This window comes from Myiozetetes cayanensis, unplaced genomic scaffold (assembly GCF_022539395.1).
Source record: "Myiozetetes cayanensis isolate MyiCay16 unplaced genomic scaffold, myiCay2020 scf2-11, whole genome shotgun sequence".
Classification (NCBI taxonomy): Eukaryota; Metazoa; Chordata; class Aves; order Passeriformes; family Tyrannidae; genus Myiozetetes; species Myiozetetes cayanensis.
Genome location: NW_026087411.1, coordinates 109123762 through 109144466, shown reverse-complemented (window position 1 = coordinate 109144466; position 20705 = coordinate 109123762). Strand labels below are relative to the sequence as shown.

Below are 20705 nucleotides of genomic sequence, written 5' to 3'. Positions count from 1 at the left end.
TCTATCATGTGTTATGTAAAGCTTGAGGTGCCAGAGCCTGGGCAGCACTTGCCAGTAATCTGTGCTTAAAATCTATTTCAGAGGACCAGCCTCTGAGTTTGAACCATGCACAGCAAAGCTCTATTTGAGCACCAGGATGCCTTTAAAAATAACAGTGCTCTTTTCATTGCCTGTCTCTGCACTGCCAGGTTCTGGATATGCTTTGCTTGCCTGGAGGTGGGTTGATGTTTAAAACTGTGCCTGTGTGTCAGGCGTAGTGACCTACAAAACAAGGCTAAAAAAAGGCAGTGTAAACAACTGCTGTTTGGTTTGCTTCTTTTTCTTTCCCTGTTGCTTTTCTTTCTTAAAAACAGCTTTCCAGCCTGAAAACAAGGCAACTGAAACGAAATACTTTGAAAATTTATCTAAATTAGAGTTTTTAAGTAGTACTCATTAGGTAAATAGATTGTATTTATTTAAGACATTTTGAAAGCTGTTCATAAATTGGAAGAGTACGGTTCTTAGTCTGCTGGCACTGTTTTACCCTGTCACCTCTGCATGCCCAGTTTTTACTTGTTCTGCTTTGGACCCTGGGTTATTCCTGATAAACATTCCGTTAAATTTTGGAGTATTTCAGTGTAAATGCCACACCAGGAATTCCAGCACATAACTGAGTGTTAGAGTCATTATGTTCCTAGTTCCTGAACAAGTTTATTTCCAGTGCAAAAATGAGTTGTTTTGTGAAGAGCAAAGCCAACAAAATTTGGCATCTAACAAACTTTTTTCCTTAGGACTGCTGTGTGCCACCACAAAATCTTTGTGGGCTTGGCTACCTTTGTTGGCTGGCCAGCTCTGGTGGGAAAGTCTCTGCACCAGAAAGAGCCTGCTCAGCCAGCTGCCTTCTGCTAGAAGGAACGAACAGCTTAGTTTTCCATTACTCTGTGATGTCCTTAAGGACTTCTCTCTGTTCTACCCAATATTCTCTGTAGAAATTATAGCTTTGAAACTTGTGTCTTTTGATTGAAATTGTGTGAAGCTGCCCAATGGATACAAGGCCAGTGGGATCAGGACTGATGGAAACTGGACAAGGCAGAGGAAAAGACATGGACAGCAAGAATACATAAAAATTTCCATAGAAACCCAGGCTAAAAGTTTCATCTTTATTTCCTAAACAGTTTAGTATTTTCTTCTACTGTTGGATGTGCAGTGCCTGTTATTCTGTCTTACCTTGAGAAAGTCGATGAACATTTTGCTGCTTTTCTGGCTTAACCGTCATTGGGCTAGTCTCATGTTTTAGGATCACTGCTGTAGTGATAGAAGTGACAGTAAATTTTTCTTTTTGCCTACTATTTCTACATCTTTGTCAGGTTTCTCTATAAAGAAATCATGGTGATTTTGAATTTTCCCCAAGTTGTTTGTAGAGTTTTATAAGTGAAGTGTGGATGGAATTGATAGGAATTTCCTTTTGCTCTGTTGGTCTATTGGTAATGTGCAAAATATTTCTCTACAGGTAGAAGAAGGCTGGTGGAGTGGAACACTGAATGGCAGGGCAGGGTTGTTCCCTTCAAACTTTGTGAAAGAATTGGAGTCAACGGATGATGGAGAAACACAGGACGCTGTGGATGACACAGGTGGTGTTCTGTTTGTTGTAAACCTTTAGCAATGTGATCTTAGATCTTGGGTATAATTTGGAGTATTATGGTTGTAGTACAGCAAAAGTTGTAAAGAATTCAAGCTTCCTAAGGAGGATAAGTGTTTAGTTTCATTCTGGAAAGTGTTGATGCTGAGTATAAAGATAACCTGTCTTGCTCCCAGTGCACTTCAGATAAAATTGCAGTCAAGGTCTTGATCTGTGATCTGCATTTTATCATTAGAAATTCTATCATGTTCAGAGTTGATTCTTTTTAGTATTAGACACAAAATTACCTTTTTTTTTTCTTTTGTAGCTTTTTTCAGTCTTATTCTCACAGTCCTGAGTTCTTGAACACACAAACCTTAAATGTTTAACCAAGTTATTTGAGAATTAAAAGTCAAATTGAATCAAAAGAGTATGGAGAGCCTCGACTTAAAATGACTGACTCTTCATTATGTTTTAATCTAACAATAAAGTCTTTTTAAGGCAGAATTTACATTTAGCTGTTCCTTTCTGGCTATGGCTTTTTAGCTGGAGCAGAAGCAGACGGTCTCTGGCTGAACAGCAGAGTGGTGCCAGGCAGTACTGGGCTTTACAGGCAATTACTTTGTTCCCTTAAAAAAAAGAAAAAAAGCACTTTAGAAACATTTTGGTCTAGGAAGAATGTTTGAAGGCTGGAGACTTGTGATATGATACTGCTGGAATTAGGAGTGTTTTTTGGGAACATCGTAACAGGAGTTAATTGATTCTTAAAGGCGTCTGTGTAATGTTCCAGGGGAAAAGTGATTTTTAGCCTTGTGGTAATGTGCACCCTCATTTACAAGATGTTAAGTATTGATTATTCCAAACAAGGGTTTGCTCAGACACAGGGAAGGAGAATGTGGCTTGGATTTTTTTTATTTTTTTATTTTTTTTAAATTGTGGAAATGATTGGAGTACCATAAAACAAGACTTGTTTGACCTGAAGTTGCAAATAAGTCAGTGGCTGTCTCCTTGGAGGACAAGTTCCCTGTGTTTAGTGGAGTTTGATGGGATGAATTTACAAATGTGTTGGTCTTAATTCCTAAAGTCAGTGAAACTGAACAGTAATTTGAAGTAATTGTATTTTCTGTCAGTAACTAACGATCCTCAGCCTCCCAGGGTTTATATTTAATGCTCAGTACTGTCACAGAGAGCATCTTGAGTCTGTTTCTTCCCAGCCTCACTCCTGGGAAACAGTAACTGTCTCATTCACTCAGCTGTGGTCTTTCAAACATATGACCTGGACTTTCCTCATCAATGGGATGTCCTTTTAGATATATGAGGTGGATATAGCTGAGTGAACAGCAACTGCTTAGAGGAAATCCGAGAAACTGAAGTCAAGAGCAATGTAGCTTCATGGTATCATCAAAAGATCTTAAATTTATGATAGAGGGAAGAATCTTTAGTCTTTATTGCAGTTTCCAGATATGCATAGGCTGAAGAGAACTTTACCAAAATGCTAAAAGTTGTGGGGGCTATTTTGAATTTGGCTTATAAAAGCTGTCTGTTTTCACATGACTGTCTCCTGGAATTCTGCATGTAAAAATAGTTTACCTGTGAGTATTGGTTTGTAAACTTCAACAGATTTAACCATAACTTAAAAATAAAAAAAAATTTTAAAAGTCTCAAAGCTCTTAACACCAAAACTAAGTACTCTGGAATACACTTTTGGGGGCTGGATAATGTTGTGCCTTAAAACTGAAAGATTAGAATAGCTTAAATAGTTGTATTGTCTATTTGCATTTTGAGCAATAGGAACATTTCACTTTGGTTCCTTGGGAGGCATCATCTACCACTGAGACACTGTGTTTTCCTGTGGCTCTTTAAATGTGGTTGGATTCACTATGGACCTTTATTGATCATCTCTTTCTGTGGCTGCAGCTCTGCTAAGGAGAAGCTTTTAAATGTTAGAGTAAAACCCCATTTTCAGAGAATGCATAAGCAGTGTTTCATAAAACTAATGGAAAACATTGATGTTAAAATGCTGTGGAACCTGAGCGATAATTCAAATAGCAAGAAATATCAGTGATCTGTTGACTTAATTGCCACAGTACTCAGAGCAATACTAGTGTAATTTCAGTTTTTCAATTGGTCATATGTTAAATATAAAACTAGAACGTGAGTTATTACAACTACAGTGATGTTCCTCGAAAAGCTGTTTAACAGGGGCAGTGCATACAGCTGTGTAGCTTCAACTTTTTCCCCCCAGAAAAGCAAAATTTAGAGGTGGGTAAATTTGTACATCATTTCAGTTACTCAAATAACTTTTCCTTTCTTATTTTACTTTCAGAGCCTGTTTTCAATAGTCCTACCTCACCTGTGACCACTCCAGGAAACGGGGGCGAACCCTCATCTGGACCAGCACAGCCAAAGAAAATCCGAGGTGTTGGGTTTGGGGATATCTTTAAAGAAGGCTCAGTGAAACTTAAGACGAGATTATCCAGTAATGAATCAGAAGATAAAAAGCAAGATAAGGTTTGTACTGGTACATATTGTTATTTTGGGGTTTCCTGTAAAAATAATCCAAGAGATGTGGGCTCTGACCATAATTGTCTCATAGGGCTCTTGCCTATAAAATGAAACAAATCCCCTCAAGCTTCTTTCCTAGTAAGTTATATTTAACATTGATTCCAAAAGGTCTGTTCAAATGTCTTGGTATTTAAAACATTAGAGATGGAATACCAAGGTGATGGAAAAATTGTCATTTCAGACCCATGTGATGTAAGACATAATGAATTCTCAAACACGTGTACAGTGTGAGGTCTCTCAGAATCCTCCTTATAACAGACTTTGTAGTCTGGGACAAGACTCTTAAGTCTTCTTGAGCAAGTTGAACTTGTCTTTTAAAACAGGGTATCTTTTGGTGTTTCTTTGGGTTTTGGTGTTTTTTGGGTTTTTTTTTTCAAGTTTTGGTGGCTGTCGAGATTGCTGTTCAAGGTGTCAACTGCCATTACCTTCAGTGCAAGCTTTTGGCTCTATAAACTGCTGATAATGTAAGCCTGAAAAATACAGTTTTAGAATTTTGCATCCCCATTCATTTTTTCCCCTCATTTTTCATGAGTGAGTGGGAAAAGGACACTTTGATCCTCTATACTGAACTTACTGGAACTTAAGAAACAGCAGATAATGCAATGATAGTGGAATTGCTGCAGTTTGAATTTTGTTTTGATCTGAACCTGAAAGTGCTCTTACCCCTTGGAAGCACAACAACGGTTCTCAGTCCTTTACCTTGAACTTATGCATTGTTTATTCCAAGAGCTTATATATGGATTTTTAGCTTTTGATAAATTAAAGGCAGCTGAGGTAGTCCAGTGTTTCAGATTTGACTCAGGTGATGAATTCAAGAAAGCTTTTAAAGCCTTTATCCATTTCAATTTTTTGCCTGTTATGGTTATTAATGCTGTTTTGCTGACTGATTTGTTTTCCTCTGCTGCCATGGAAGTAATTGTAATGGTGTAGGGCAAAAGGTCAGCTGATTCCCTGGAAGGAGGGTAGGGACAGAGGCTTCCTTGAATGTGTTTTCCCTCAATAGCAGTGCTAAGAGCAATGGCATGGTGCGTGTCCTCTTTGTTTCTGGTCCAGTCAAAAGCATCAGATGATTCAGAAAATGAAATGCAAGTGTGTTACCTTCTGTTTAAGGCTTAGGGAATGCTACCTCCTAAAGAATGTGTTGTTTTGTTTGGAGAAGAGAAGGTTCCTGGCAGACCTTGTTGCACCCTTTCAATGCAATGGAGAGAGACTTCTTGCCGAGGTCTGTTGTGACAGAAAAAGGACAGTGGCTTCAAACTGAAAGAGGAGAGGTTTAGGAAGAAAAGAGGGGATATAAGGAAGATGTGCTTTATGGTGAGGGAGGTGAAATGCTGGAACAGGTTGCCCAGGCAAGGCCAGGCTGGATGGGGCTTTGAGTAACCTGATCTAGTGGAAGGTGTCCCTGCCCATGGCAGGGAGGTTGGATGTGGATGTTCATTGAAGGTCCCTTCCAACTCAAACCATTCTGTGATTCTGCGAAGGCACACTGATTTTCCTGAGATCTCTCCAGACCTTGTCCCTTGAAGTGGAGGTCTCTGGGTTCTCTAGATCTTCATGTAAATGCTGTTAGATGAGGGCTACAGGACCTAGCTTCATCTTGCCTTCTTGTCATAAGACTGATGGTTCAAAAGGGTGTTTCTCTATTTTCTACCTTGGGAATATAAAGAGCCTGTCTAAACTCTGCTCAGTTAATATGAAGTCTGCTCAGACCTTGTTGTATTTGACTGTGTATAAACAGTAAAATATGATGGTGCTGTGTTTTGTTGGTTGACCTTTCTGGAAAGCTCTTGCAGGCCATTTCTCAGCAATAGAGGAAATGAAGTGAGAAAACAGTTTTGCATAGCCTAGTGACAAAGAAATAAACAATTTAGTTTAGCACTTAATGTTCCACTTCCACTTGTTGCCAAAGTCATTCCAAAGGTAGACAGACTTAAAGAACAACATGGAGAGCCCAAGGGAGGTAATTCTCATGAAGCTCTTGGAAAAAGAGATGGCTTCCTTGGATTTGTGCTTAACTTGCTTCAGGATTAGATAAAGGGATGCTGGAAGGGCATTCTGTCCTTAAGTCTGTAAGGGGAAAAAAAAGCTGTCTAGAGTAGAGAGGGCTCTTTTCCTTTGGGAAATTCAGAGGCTTTTTAGCACAGGACAGCTGAGCACTGATGTATCTGAAGTTCTCAAGGGCACTAATGCTGCTGCAGGAGATCGTTTCAGCTGGTCCCAGCATCCTGCCTGGGCTCTAGCTATTTATACCCTGCCTGCCTAAACTTCCTCTCATACTTCTAATTGCATCTCATTTTGGGAGGGGGAAATATAGAGAACTGTTTCCATGTTGGAAGTGTTTAATCTCATAGGTGGGTTATTTTAGTACTTCCTTCATATACCATTCTGGAGAGAGTTAAATTGCATATGTCCTCCAGGAACATCCCAACTGACCGTGGCTTCCTCTGTGGTATGACAGAGGTACCAAATACCATCCTACAGGCATTGTCTGGTTTTAGGGAGAGTAAATCTAGTTTCTCAGATAGTAGAAAATCTGCAAAGTTGAATTGTAAATGAAAATGAACAGAATTACTAAAGGCTGTGGGATTTTTCACATCAGTAATACTATTAGGGCTGCTCGGGTAAGTACTGATTGTAAGATCATACTCTATGTTTGTAGCTTGTTGGGCTCTGAAGAAGTGGATGCAGCTGAAGCTGACAGAAGCAGCTCAGCAAGTCTGGGGAAAAAATAATAAAAAAAGACTGTAATATTTATTTTGCTTAGATGTTAACTCTGAAACTTGTGGTGATTTTCATTCAGGAGAAATCTCTAGTAACACTCACCTGTTCTGTACAAATTACTAAGAGTGAAGGGAAGCTGGGATGGGGTTTCATGTGCTCTTACATTTGGCTAGTAGTAGTAGAGTAGTTAAAACTGATTGTCTGAGGTGGTGTATGGCTGCTGAATATTCCTGCCTTATCCCAGTGCAAAGTAAGAGTGGTCAGGGAGTTCCTCTGAGCAGAGCTAATAAATAACTTCTTCTGTTTTGTGCTGGAGGAGGCAATTTTCAGGCTAATGGGGGAGTAGCACCTGGAACTTCTGAAATACAATTGCTGAAGTACATTGGTCCTGTCCAGTTTGAAAGTTGTGCTCTGTCTTTAGTCAGGAGATAAAGCCTAATTGCTGTGTCTGTAATAGAGTAACTACAGTAAGATAAGTGCTTGATGAGAAAGCTCACTGAATCTCTTTGAGATGGTAATTTGCATCATCTCAGCTAATGAAAAATTGAGCATGTTCTGTAGCCTAATCAAAAATAAAACCTGTTTTTGTTAACAAAGTTCTTTTCCCTTCATACAGCCATTATCTACCCATTCTCCTGGATCAAAGCTAATTCATTTTCCTAGTATAACAAAAACTGAAAACTCACCAGAAGTAATAAAATCAGAAGGTGAAAGTAAACCAAAAGGTAAGGCTGATGGACACGTGCATCTATTATTTGGGAGTCCTTTATTGAGAAGTATTTGGTTGTCAATTTTTTTTTGGTGTTAAAATCTAAAATTTTAATGTATACTGGGGTTTCGTGTGATATTCTGTACCTTTGAGGAGTTTTGCAAATGCGAAAAAGTCTAAAGGAATTTTTTCTCACATTTCTGTCGAAAAAGAATCAAAAACATTTGTAGGATTTTCTCCCAGAACAAAATAAGGCTGGGGTATGAAGTTTTACTGCAACAGTCCCCTTGGCATTAATTTTCTATTGATGTGTTCAGAGTGATTTACTCTCTGCATAGCTTTGTGTTCCAAAGGGACCCTGGGATGCTGGAGACCTATTTCCATGGAACAGTCCCCCAACCCAATTTCTGTCCCTAGGTTGTCAAGTTACTTTTTAGGCTCAGGATTTTCTATGGAGGTGGTACTGAGCTGTAGTAACTCTGTGCAAAGTTTCTTGCATCAGGAAGTTGGTGCTTGTGTTGAAGTCTGTTCCTTCAATAATTCAGTTTCACTGTCGTTCAGTTTTTGTTTTGTTGTTTGTATTTTTCTTTTTTATCAGCTCTAAGAATTTATGACTTCACTTAGCCACCAAATTGTAGTTCTGTCTAGAGAGATATTTTTAATCCAACCCAAAGCATCTCGTGGGAGTGCCAACCCCATATAAAAAATTAACTTTGGTTATGTGATGTGTAGACAGCTCATTTCCCTGGTTCCACAGCAGACATTTTTTCAACTTACGTATTGTAATTTCAAGTATATTTTTGTTTTATGTGGAAATACCTTATTTTGGTGTGTTGTTTTCTATGGAATGCATAATTTACAGAAATAAGAAAACTGCAACGTCTTGCTTTTAAACCATTCCACTGCTATTGCTCCAAGAACCAGCATGACAGTGTGTAGCCCTGAGTGTTGTGAGATTTGACTTGTCTAAAATTTTGCATAAAAATTAACCCAACTCTGCTTAAAAAAGTCTGAGCATTCAGTGCTGAACATCCAGAACATTCAGCATTTAGCTCTCTTTGTGCTAAAACCAGAGAAACTGGACTAACTCAGTAGCCCTGCTGGGTCTCTGCTTCCCAGAGAAACCAATACATCAGAGAGGAAGTTAAATATGACAGTAATATAAGCTGTAGGAGAACATCAGTAGGTAATGCCCTATAGACACCATATAAGAACATCTTATAACCTTAGGAGGAAAGCTTGTTTTTCTTTCTTGGTGTTTTTATTTTAATATAGACCATATTATGGTTTATGTATCTCATCCTCAGTTTGAGAGAGTTAAGTTTAAAACAAACTGTGTTCATCTGTTAGCAGATAAACAAAGATCTCTGAAATGTTTAGACTGTTGTAGCTTATTTTGCAGTGGGGTTCTGCTATTTCTGAAAGCTTTTTTTGGCCTCTGGTGCAAGAATGTAAAAATATTTTCTTTAAAAAGTGAAATAATCACAATTTGACCCCTCTTTCCCCCCATTATGTTAGGATACAACATCTGTGGTTTCTGCTACTGTGTTGTTAGTCTCAACACTATGGAAAAGACTCAGTTTTAAACTACCTTTTCTTAAAAATATTTACTGAAGTTTAAATGCTGCAAAGTTAAACTGAACTTTTCTTCATCTTAATTACTGGCAGAATACCAGGCTCACAAAATAAGGTGCTAAAGTGATAAATTGTACATACTCTTTACATACATGGCTGGGTTTCTTGGTGGTGCTGAAAGCTGGGTTCACAGCCCAGCACATGGGGACAGGGTGCAGGACTCCCTTCCTCCAGCACTCCTGGAGGAGAGTGAAAGATCCCCTTTTTGGCAACATGTTTTGTCTACTGTGGGACTCCTGATGTATGTGAAGAGGGGAGAAATGCTTGGAGGAGCAGAGGATATAAAGGATTATACTGGCCAGCTCCCCAGGCAGTAAAGAAATGCATCTATTTTTGCAGAATCAGGATGTAGTGAAATATATTACACTTATTACTACTGAATAAAGTCCTCACATTTGAAGGATATTTGTAGTGTATCTGGTTTTGTTTGGGTTTTGTTTTGTTTTTGTTTGTTTTTTTGTTTTGGTTTGGTTTTTTGTTTGTTTGTTTTTGGTTGTTTTTTTTTTTTTAATCAATGTGAGGTTTTTTGGACCTCGGTTTAAACATTCATCTCTTTGACGTTGTTCTTAACGGTGCTGTAGTTCTTCACAAACCACAGTTTAGTCAATCTACAGCTGAGCATTTTTGATCCCTAGATAAGGCAGCAAAGTAATACAAGTTCTTGTAGCTAGGATTACTCTTGTGGTTACTTACCTATGCACATCCACTTAGATATCTCTATATATCTGTCTCTTAAGCTTGGCAGACTTTGGCATTTTAACATAGTGGTTGTCACTGACCGAGGCACATTTTTATTTGAGAATACAATTTGTGCATTTTTAAACTAAGGATTTGCATCTTTATTTAATAAAATGTAACAACAGCAATAAGATTTGACTGCAATTCACTCATTAATTTTCTTACCACCCAGCCAAAGGCTGTCATTAAGAATTGCAGATGATTTTCATAGTGATTTGATGCTGTGCTGCTTTAACTGGGAGTGATGCAGCTGCTCAACCTGTGTGTGTTGTCAGTGCCAAACACCTGATAGGTTACAGCAGCACCCTTGAGTCCTTTTTGTTTGCTTCCTCTTCCTTAATGCTTCTTATACAGAAATTCAACCTTTATATCCACTGAGTTATTTTAAGTGCTGGGGTTAAACATTCTATGTTTATATATTTTAACCTTTCTCGTGGTGATTGTGTTCTGGCGTGGGAAAGGAAAACAAATCCTCCTGCTTTTTCACCCAAATTGTTATCACCAATTTGAATGGATTAGTTTTGAATTGGACCAGATGGAAAGAATTTTTCTTTCTGCTTTTGTGGAAGAGGCTGTGACTGTCAGAGTTCATCACTCAGATGAGCTCTGGTTTCAGGTGCTTAGCCAAGGAATGCCTTTGCTTCAGTTTCTTGGTTTCGCTGCAGAATTTCAGCTGATCCGCTGCTTGAAATATTTGAAGTTTCTGTAGTTTTCCATGTTAATAAAGGATGTTACTTGAAAACAATTGCCTGTATTTAATTAGGATGCAAATTTGAAATTTAGATCGATTTTGAGAAAATATGTATAAACTCTTAAGCTTGAAACCATTCTTGTTTAAAGTGGCTCAAAATTGAATATATAGTGGTATGGGGAGGACTAGATGGGCTATTAAAATTTTAACTGTTACACTTTTAACTCCCCTTTTCTCCCTCTGAATTAAGTTCCTGTTGTGAAAAAATGTTTTGGGGCTTATACTCCTGACTTCACAAAGATTTATTGTCATTGTTCTATAAATACATAATCTTATTTTTCTTGTGATATGAACAATATATTGAACATTCATAAAGCAGTCTTGGGTGACTGGTTTAGAAGGGAAGTGTGATTACAGTGGTAACTTCTTAGCTCTGAGACAGCAGAAGTGAGCTGATATTTTGTATTTTACTACCCATGGCATCCAAATTAATTGTGCTGTTTTGTTTCAGCCAAGGAATATTACAGGGCAGTATTTTCCTATGAAGGCTCAAATGATGAACTGAGCTTTAAAGAAGGTGATATCATTCAAATAATCAGTAAGGTAAGGAACTGTGGTCTGCTCTAACCACGTGTGAAGCTTTTGTGGGTTTTGTGCTGGTAGGTAATGTGTGAGTTGTGAAAACAGGGGAGTCTGCTGGAGTAGATATTCCTGTAGACTGATTTGTCTCATGACAGTCAGCTCTTTACATCTGCACTTGGTGGAGATACAGATGACTTTAAAAATCGTTCCAGGGTGGGATGTTTTCTTGGAGTCATCAAAGGCCAGTGGGATCAGTGTACACCCAGTACTAAAAGCCTTTTCAGTGAGGAAATTGGAAAAGCTTTGCAAATGGCACTTTTACGTTCAGAACTTGCTCTTTTTCTCTGGTGGTGTATCAGGCTGACCTAGAGGTAGTAGTTGAAAAGCATTATTGTGTCAAGAGGTGAGAAATTAAGAGCTGTATTCACTGATTTTGATCTAGATATTATGAAAAAAAACTGAGCAAATATTTTCAGTAGGAGGATGAAGTCCAGGTGTTAGAGGTACTGGGTATTTCAGTGTAATCATGCAGAAGTTAATGATACTGTCTGGCTATTTAGAGAAACATGATTATTTAGTTGAATGTTCTCATTTGTGTTGAATGCTGAAGGCACTTTTTTGATAGATCATCTTGTTGCAGAGATGGTTCTAAGCAGGAAATTAACCTATCCATACCTAATTTCCCTGCAGTTCTCTGCAGCATTTTGTTAGTTTATCTGCTACTATATTAAGGAATAATGGCTTTCCTAAAAAAAGTGGGAACTTTCATCTTCAGTTATCACATAGTTGCAGAGGAAAACCAACACTTCCTTTTCTGTAGGAGGATTTTAGTTTTATGGAAAGGATGACCTTATTTTTTAACAAGAAAATTGATATTATGAGCATCACTGACTGTTATGACCATGGAATAAAGTAGTTATGGAAGGCGTTTTTTTAAACACAGCAGCCCCTTGCCCCATCTTCACTGAATCTCTTGTCTCTATTTTTTTAAACCAATTTATCCTCAGCATACACTGGTCCACAGTGGGGCCAAGAAGAGCTGTCCAGAGCAGAGCTCTCACTCCAAAACCATCTTCTGAAGTCTGAGTGTATTAATGTAACTTCCAGGTGGCTGCCTCAGACCAGAGTTTTGGTCTGACCAAGTGTTAAGGTATTTTGTCAGGGGGCTTGGGGCTGTCCCATCCCTGGAAGTGTTCAAGACCAGGCTGGATGGGCCCCTGAGCAGCCTGGGCTAGTGAGTGGCATCCCTGCCCCTGGCAGGGGGTTTGAACTGGAGGATCTTTAAGGTCCCTTCCAACCCAAACCGTTCTGTGATTCTATGATTTCTCTTTCAGCACTTGGACTTTGTGTAAAACCTGTCCCCCTTGCCCATTTTTTTTCCTGTTTGTTCTGCAGATGATAATTTTCCATGAGTTCTCTCTGGCTCTCCACCACTCCTCAGTACTGGCTAAATGGAGTTTAGCAGTAGATGCCCTATCCCATTCACAACTGCGCAGTGTTCAGAAATTGGACTCTAGTACTTAATCCAAAGGCTGACAGAGGGGAAAGAAAACCCTAAACCTTATCAAACTCTTACTTTCAGCACTAATCACCTATTCAGGTTCTTATTCTATTGATTTCTCCTTTAGTTTTATGGAGGGTGGGATCTTTAAAAAATATTTGATATTTTATTTTCCCCCTACTCCTTTACCTGCAGAATTTTGGATCTGAGGCACAGAGGAAAGCTGTTATTTATGGTGCTAAAATACTCCAGTAACAGAAGACCTTGATCAGTAGCATCATGTAATGGATTTCTGTGCCACTGAATTAATTCTCCATTATTTTATTTTCTTATGTCTGTATATGGTTATTTTTTCCCTCAGCAGAGCATATCCTTTTGCATCTTCACCCTTTCAGAGCAGTGGATCTGATCTACCACATCAGAATCACTTCTATTTAGTAGAATTGTGTGTCACTCCAATAATATTTGAAGTATTTACTGAATAACTTGCTGGTCAAGGAAGCTGAGAAGGGTCAGTGTTGTGTGTTGGGTCATAATTGGGTTTGTGTACTTTCCTTCCCTTTGCAGATCTTATCCTTATACCCTTATCTTATATATGATGTAATACCATTTAATCCTGCTTTTTAGAAAACAAAAACTGATCAAACCTGATCTGATTTGTACCTGTTTCCTGTTCCCAAGGTGGCCAAAGTATTCCTCTTATAAACACAGTGTTTCAGACCAAAGTTGTGTGTAAAAGGAAAAAAGTTTTTCCTTTAACTGTATCTCTCCTGTGGAAGAAGTAAATATTGATTCGAGTGACCTGTTGTTTGTTTTAGGACACTGGAGAGCCAGGCTGGTGGAAAGGAGAGCTCAATGGTAAAGAAGGACTCTTCCCAGATAACTTTGCTGTTCAAATACAAGAGTCTGATAAAGACTTCCCTGTAAGTTCTTACGTGTATCATTCAGTATCACAAAAAAGTATTGATGAAAAAGCAAGGAATAAAGGAGTTTCACAGCACTTTATGCTGCTTAAAATATTACAGTTGTGGCAGTTTTAACTTTATCTTGACTTAGCTATAGCAACGAAGGAAGGTGTAAAGGTTAATCTTTGTGTTTAAACTTACTGTGTTTAAATATGCTTTTCTTGATGAACTGTAATTAATGAGAATGATTAGGTCCTACAGAAAAGGATATAGCTCTGATAACGTGATGTTATGTGTTACTGGTTACTGAATTAAACCCTTACTGCTTTCAAAGGAGATAAGCAGTTGGTCTCTTCCATCTGAAGTCCATAAGTAACTTGTAACTGCAAAAAACTGAATGACTCCTCTGGGACTGACTGGGATTTTTCCATGTCAACACTTACGAATAGGTTACAGTGTGTGAAGGATAATCTTTGGGTGGGATTTAGAAAATTTTTTTCACCATTTCATGTGCTGACTTGTAGAAATTCATGTTTTCCTGTGGTACTCCTTGACCTTGTAATTTTGGTTCTCATTTTACAATTTTTTTTCTGGTTGAGATTAGTGTGATGTTTTGGATCTGTCGAGTGTGTGTAGCAAAGCTAGTTCTGTTAGTTCACAGATGTATGTCATCTCCAGGTGGGATGGATTCGGCTCCAGATCAGGAGTTATTTATTTATCATTTAACCTGAGTTGCCTCACTTGCACAGAAAATCTACCTACCCCAAGTCAGCACTTTCTTTTCAGATGGATTCTCAGCTGTGCATGAGTTACATAAGTGCTTTAATATACACGTGACTTGATTTGAGTGGTGGGTGGGTGATATCACTCTTTCACAACACAGAATTACTCCCTTTAGAGAGGAGGAAAACACCCAGTCTTCTACCATAAAGAGCATTTCCTTAGACAGACCTTGCTTTGATCCTGTATTCAGCTTTGTGTCATGTGTCTCAGTGCACACCTTGCACTGAGCAGCTTTGAGGTTCAAGGCACTGGGTGGCTGATTATTGTAATCAGCTATTTGATATCAACTTTATTAAAAACACAGATCAGAATCATATAATGGCAAATCGATGCCAGACTCTCAGTGTAATTGGTTTTGATGTAGACAGCAATGCTGCACAGCTGGATAATGTAGTTGCTTTTGTGGGAAAGAAAGAAAATACAGTCTTGTTACTTAAGTTCACTTGCCTTTGTGTCCTCTGAAACTCGAGGAGGAAATTGGATATGGGTTCCCCACTTGCTTAATTACATTTTGTGTGTCAGAATAAAATCTTGGAGCATTAAGAAAAGCTTATTCAATAGCAGTAGGGACACAGAAGTGAAATCTATCCATAGCAAATGTTTTAAAAATAGCAACTATGAAGCATTTTTTTGGAGGGGCTGTGTTAGACTGAGCTGGTGTGGTTTCAGCAGTGTCTGGTTGAAGAACAAGTAGTTCTGTAGGCTTTTGTGATCTTTTATCAGCGAGACTGCTCCTTAGTACAACCATAAAGGCACTTCTTCTACAGCAATTTCATGAATCAGCTTCTGAGGATGAGTGACTGAGATCAGTCCTGAGAGGTGCCAGTCCTCTTTGAGCAAGAGAGGTTGAAATCCAATTGTATCACTTCAAGGCAAGTGAAAGGAGTGAGTGACTGTGTTTCAGAACAGCAATTTCCATGTACAAACTGTTGCATTGTGATACTTTGTAAATTTTTAATGGCTAGAGTAGTTTTACCCTCTTTCCCACTTAAATATACAGTGTTAAGGAAACTTAAAGCAGTATTTTTCTTATAACTGCAGTGTTTATGAGAGAAATGCTGGTAATTATTTTTTTCTCTTACATTTGTAATTTAGAAGTCAATTGAAGTCATTATGTGATACTTAATTTAGAAGCTTTTTTTGTTTTAGTGAAAGGGCCAATTTTTGGTCCAAAAACTTACCTCGTTACTCTTTTAAACTGGCATTGTACTGGATTGAGGTTTGCATATTGAAATTAAAATGAGAGTGATCAGAACAATTCGTTAGACTAGGAAAGATATAATACTTGGGTATTAGTTCCTTTTCCCTCTGCTGCTTATGCACATTATTGAAGCACTGATCGGATTTGAAGAAACCTGCATTTTGTTTCTGTTTTTGCAACTGCTTGTCTGAGAGATATCAGAGGAATTATTCTAGCTCTCTGTGTTTCCTGTCTGTAAATTGATTGCCTCCTTTGAGAAATACTTTGAAATCAGCTGGTAAACAAGCTTGAAGTTACAGTATGCAAAACAAAACACAAATGAGGCTGTCTTGGGTAGAGAATATCTGTTTGCTTGTTTGTTTGACTCTTTTTTTTTTTTTCTTCATTTTTGCAGAAGCCAAAGAAACCTCCACCTCCAGTTAAAGGTCCAGGTATGTTGTATGTGTATGGTGATACATGTCTGAGGAAATACTAAATTTCAGAAGCAGTGCATGATTTCAAATGAAAATTCAGAAGTAGCTTTGTGTTTCCTAGTAATGCAGCCACTCACAGTCACACTTTGAGGTTACTGTTCATGCTTTGTGTATTTTCCTGCTGCTGTGTATTTTTCCAAATTATGATGGAGCCTGCTTTGGAAACATTTTAATACAGGCTTGCCATTTTCTAGGCTCAAGTGAGTGATTATAAATGGTATTACACTCCTTGCAGAGGAGAAAATATAAACACAGCTTGGTGTGTGTCTTATTTTTAGTTAGTGACCAAGATAATTAAGGCTCTTTGAGAAATGTCTATGGCTTGCTTTTTCATTCAGCTCTGAGGCCTGAATTGCCAACTGGAGAGAAGAAATTCCCGTCTTTGAAGTCTGAAGAAAAAGGTGAGACCACTTTCCTTCATAGTGGATTTCAGACCATGCTCTTGTGAACAAATTACAGTTTTTTGGCTTGTCTGCTCTGGAAGTAGGCTCCCTGCTCAGGAGACATCATACAGACTCTCTCGATACCATCTGCTGAAGTTGTTGTGTTTGTGAAATTACAGAGAAGTCTTTGGAGAGGTTGGAACAACAGCTACACTCTTTTGGAATGTTTATTTCTTGTAATTGCATTACATTCTGAAAATGGGTTACTGCACAGTAACATAGTTAAATTAATTTCGTGTAAGGGTAGTTTTGTGACAGTGACTGCAGTTTTGAATAGCACTAATAAGTTACTAGAAATTAAAAGGTTAACTGCTGCTTCTGAAGGTTTTGGCCAAAATCAGTCTCTGATTGAAAATATTTTTGAAAGAACTGCACAGAACAGTTACTCCTTAGACAGATGTTAAAGTCACAATGCTCAGATATAAGAGATTTCTTGTCCTTTTGATTCTTGATGTATTCCACGTTCTCAAGTTCCACAGAATTTGGAGACATTTACTGCTCTATTCTTAAAATTTAAAGGGCAGTTTTTTTGAGAACAAAAGCTACTATTGTCACCCAAACACATTTCAAAAAGGCATCTTTACATGTTTGAAAAACTTCCCTAGTCACAGTGTTTTGATTGTGTTTAAAAGTGAGAAGCTTCAACAGAAAGTCTGGGCCTTGTAGAAGAAGTTCTGATGTTACTGCAGCCTAACCAAATTACAAAACCACACTGTTCTGTGAATGGTGAACTGTGGCTGACCAACATTGCTACAAGCGAGCCTGCTCCATGGGTTTCTTGGCTTCCTTGAGAAGTTTTTATAACCCCCATTTTAAACAAAGCACCTTCTCAGGTGTTGCATATGAAAATACTTGTTAAAGTCAGCTTGTTTGTTCTGAATGTGAGCAAATAGATTATGCTGGAACAGGTGTGACTTGAGATCAATTCCATGATTCCAAACATTTTGGTGACTGGTCTCTTTTTAAATTCTGTTAAATGGAAATAAGTTTAATTTTAGACTGGTGTGTTTGTACCTTGTTGTTAACTTCACACAGTTGAGCTCAACTGCTTGTGGAGGAATATAGGAAAAAAAATATTGAGTGAAACCATCCAAAACACTTAGGCATGTGAAAGTTTCTGGAAAATTATGTAGAGAACCATCCTTTACTGAGGTACAGGAAATGATGAAGGAAAAGTTTGACCTGTATTCAGTTTCAGATCAGGCCTTAAAAGTTACCGTTTTAGATAGCAGTTGTGTTTTACTGCCCATTTATCAGTGCAGTTGTACTTTTGGAAGAATAACCATGTGTTAATATTAGTGATTAAACTCATTAAGTATGAAATCGTTCTGTAATTACTTTTTGAGGACAAAAAAGTATTAATTGAGCAGCTCTAATCACAAGCTATCAAACCATGTAATTTTTTATGCCTATTGGGAGACTAATAAATCTGCCTTTAATTGTGATCAAAAATTAAAAGCAGTACTCCTATAAGTATTTCTGTATTTATAGTGAAGGACACTTAGTGGTGTCATGTAGAAATTTTTATCCAGTGTAAATGCCTTGAGATTAGTATCTTTATTTCCATCGTTAAACTGCTGATTTTTAAGCCAACCCTCTTTCTCACTGGGGAGCAAAATCCAAGAAAGAAGCATGTCATTTTGTCCAGCAGAAATGTCCAGTTTCTGTGTTCATGGTGAACCTTGACCTTTGGTGTTAACTTTTTCCACTTAGCTGTATACAGTTTTTATATTCAGATTTTGAGTGGGAACAATTGAAGGGAAAACTGAGAGATAAGAATTCAGGGATACGATTCGATAGCAGCACTTTTTCTGCCCTGTTTATTCTCAACTTGTGTTCAGCACCGCTTAAATAAAGCCAATTGATCTGCAGTTAACATTGGCTGCTGCTGGGCATTCAAAATGTAAATGTTGTGTAGGGTGAGGAGGCAGGAGTGGCTGGCGCTGCTGAGGGGCTGCTTTCCACAGGGCAGCCAGCACCACCGTGTGGTAAATCCTTCCATTGCTCCACCATCCTGCTTTCTTAACTCCGTGCTGAGAGGGACTGGAAGGTGTTGCCAACCAGTTTATTTTTTTTGGTTCATGGCTTCTGCTGATGTTCAGGTGTCCCGAAGCAGGAAGGCAGTTCTGCCCTGGACAATGCTTTTGGCAGAAGGATCTCTAGGATTTGTTTACTTCCAGAGATTTGTGTGAAAGGAAACTGGCCTCTTCCCATTTTAGGGTTGGAGGACTGACACTCAGTGGCTGCAGGACTTGTCCACAATAAATCAGTCACAGACCTGGCGGTTCAGGCACTTAGCTGGCATGGAGCTAAGGCAAATATCCACCCCTGCTCCCAAATCCATACCATATGCAAACATTTTACATTAGATCAATACCTGGTTAAAGTCATAGGAGGGGAGGATGGGTAGAATCAAAGCTGAAGGTCACTCTCTCCACTCCAGTTTACTGATTTACTGCCCTATAAGGGCAGTAACTTTAAAGAGCTGTAACCTAACAATTATTTTTTAAAATCCTGACTACTTTGTGCATGCCTGATGGAACTGTGGCATAGTTTTACAGGAAAAAGTAGAAGGTATGCTCTAGATATCCCACAAGATAGGATTAGGGAACATGGGTTGAAAAGTATTCAACTAATATTTGTGAAGCAGCTTGAATTTTTCAGTGTCCCATGTAATATGTCAGCTCCTCTGGACAGTATTCAATTAGGTCATGCAGTCACTGAAAAATAAATTTAACTTTTTTGTTTGATTATTCATACTTAATTCCCATCTATTTATAGGAAGGTAGACTTTATCTAAAATAAGTTCGGCTATTCAGGTAAATACTCATTTTCCCCCTTATTTCTCAGAGTTAATTATGCTGCTTGTGTGCACGGAAGAAGTCTACTTAGAAGAAAATAAAACCTAAATCTTGTCTTTTTAAAAGGAGATAAGGTGAATTCATAAAAAGCATAAAGCAGTAGCAGTACAGAGAGACTCTTGGTTCCTAGCTGTCATTTGTAGTGTGATAATGTGATCCATAATTTCTTACTGTGGTTTCATGTCAGTAGAAGGACATTTTGCTTACTTTAAGATAATGTTTTTTAAGTTCAGGTAAGTAGTTTTGATAAGGCATCACTTAAGACACATACCTTTTTAACTTTGATCTTCAAAGAAGATATTTCTGATAGCACTTGCTTTCTGATGGATTAAGGGTGTAAGAATTTTCTAGACAGCACTGGGTTTTTAAAATAGTAACTTATCTTGTCAGATGAAAAAGGAGCTTTGGATCAGAAGCCTTTGAAACCACAAGCTCCTCAAGTACCACCCAAGAAACCTATTCCTCCAAGCAAGACTAACAGCTTACTGAGAGCAGGACTCCTGCACCCAAAGCGTCCGGAAAAACCTGGTTTGCCGTCACCTGCACCCAAGTCAGTACAACTTAAACTGTGTGCACTGAGTATATTTTATTTGGCTTGTTGTTTGATCTTCCTTCATGGTTGAGGTGGGAAGAAATGTGTGTTTTAAGGGTGAAAAGGATAAATTTTGCCCTACACCAACCAGTGTCTTAGTTTTCCAACAAGTCTTTATCAATGTGAATTTAAACCTTTCAAATTCTTTGAGACATTGAATCCATCTCAGAGTCAGTATTACAGCTTAACTAACCAGATGAAGTCACACACCTGAGGGCTGCTTTGCTTTAAGCCTGCCCCACTCTGTAGTAGAAGCTGTAGCTACAGTAGCATGGTGGTGTAAAAGAATCTGGGGACATGGCCCTTGAGAATTACTATTGTGTTGAAAAAACCCCTGAAGGTTTGAGCTGCCTCGAGGTTCAGTATTTCAGCACTTTGTGTAGGACAAGATAGATGGAAAGGCAGAATTGAGCACAGGTAGTACAGGTGCTAAAGGTACTCAGTGTGGCTCATGTTCTCCTCTGGGGGGATAAAAAGCACTTACTACAGAAGCACATTGACTCTCTGTGCTGATCAACCCTCCCAGTTGGGTTACTGGACAAACAGGGACAAATACTTCTTTTAGATCCACTTAACTTTTTTTCTCATGAAATGGAAACAATTTTTATAGTATTTCTCTAAGACTAATTTTGCATCACTATGTTCTCCCACACAGTTTTCCTTTCTTTCTCCATCAAAGTATTTGCTAGATCCTTACCCAGAACTGTA

General features: G+C 38.4%; 1 protein-coding gene across 2 annotated transcripts in view; it reads left to right on the top strand.

The window, feature by feature from the left end:
• CD2AP (CD2 associated protein) overlaps window positions 1-20705 on the top strand; it is an 85088-nt gene that overhangs the window by 52051 nt on the left and 12332 nt on the right. For both annotated transcript variants that reach the window (XR_007628920.1, XM_050315418.1), the window contains exons 5-12: window positions 1490-1610; window positions 3924-4108; window positions 7500-7608; window positions 11168-11259; window positions 13558-13662; window positions 16023-16059; window positions 16440-16502; window positions 19796-19955. Coding sequence is in view for 1 of the 2 variants with exons in the window: in XM_050315418.1 (XP_050171375.1) it covers window positions 1490-1610; window positions 3924-4108; window positions 7500-7608; window positions 11168-11259; window positions 13558-13662; window positions 16023-16059; window positions 16440-16502; window positions 19796-19955 (872 nt within the window). In the remaining variant the exon portion in view is untranslated. The remainder of the gene's footprint in view (window positions 1-1489; window positions 1611-3923; window positions 4109-7499; window positions 7609-11167; window positions 11260-13557; window positions 13663-16022; window positions 16060-16439; window positions 16503-19795; window positions 19956-20705) is intronic.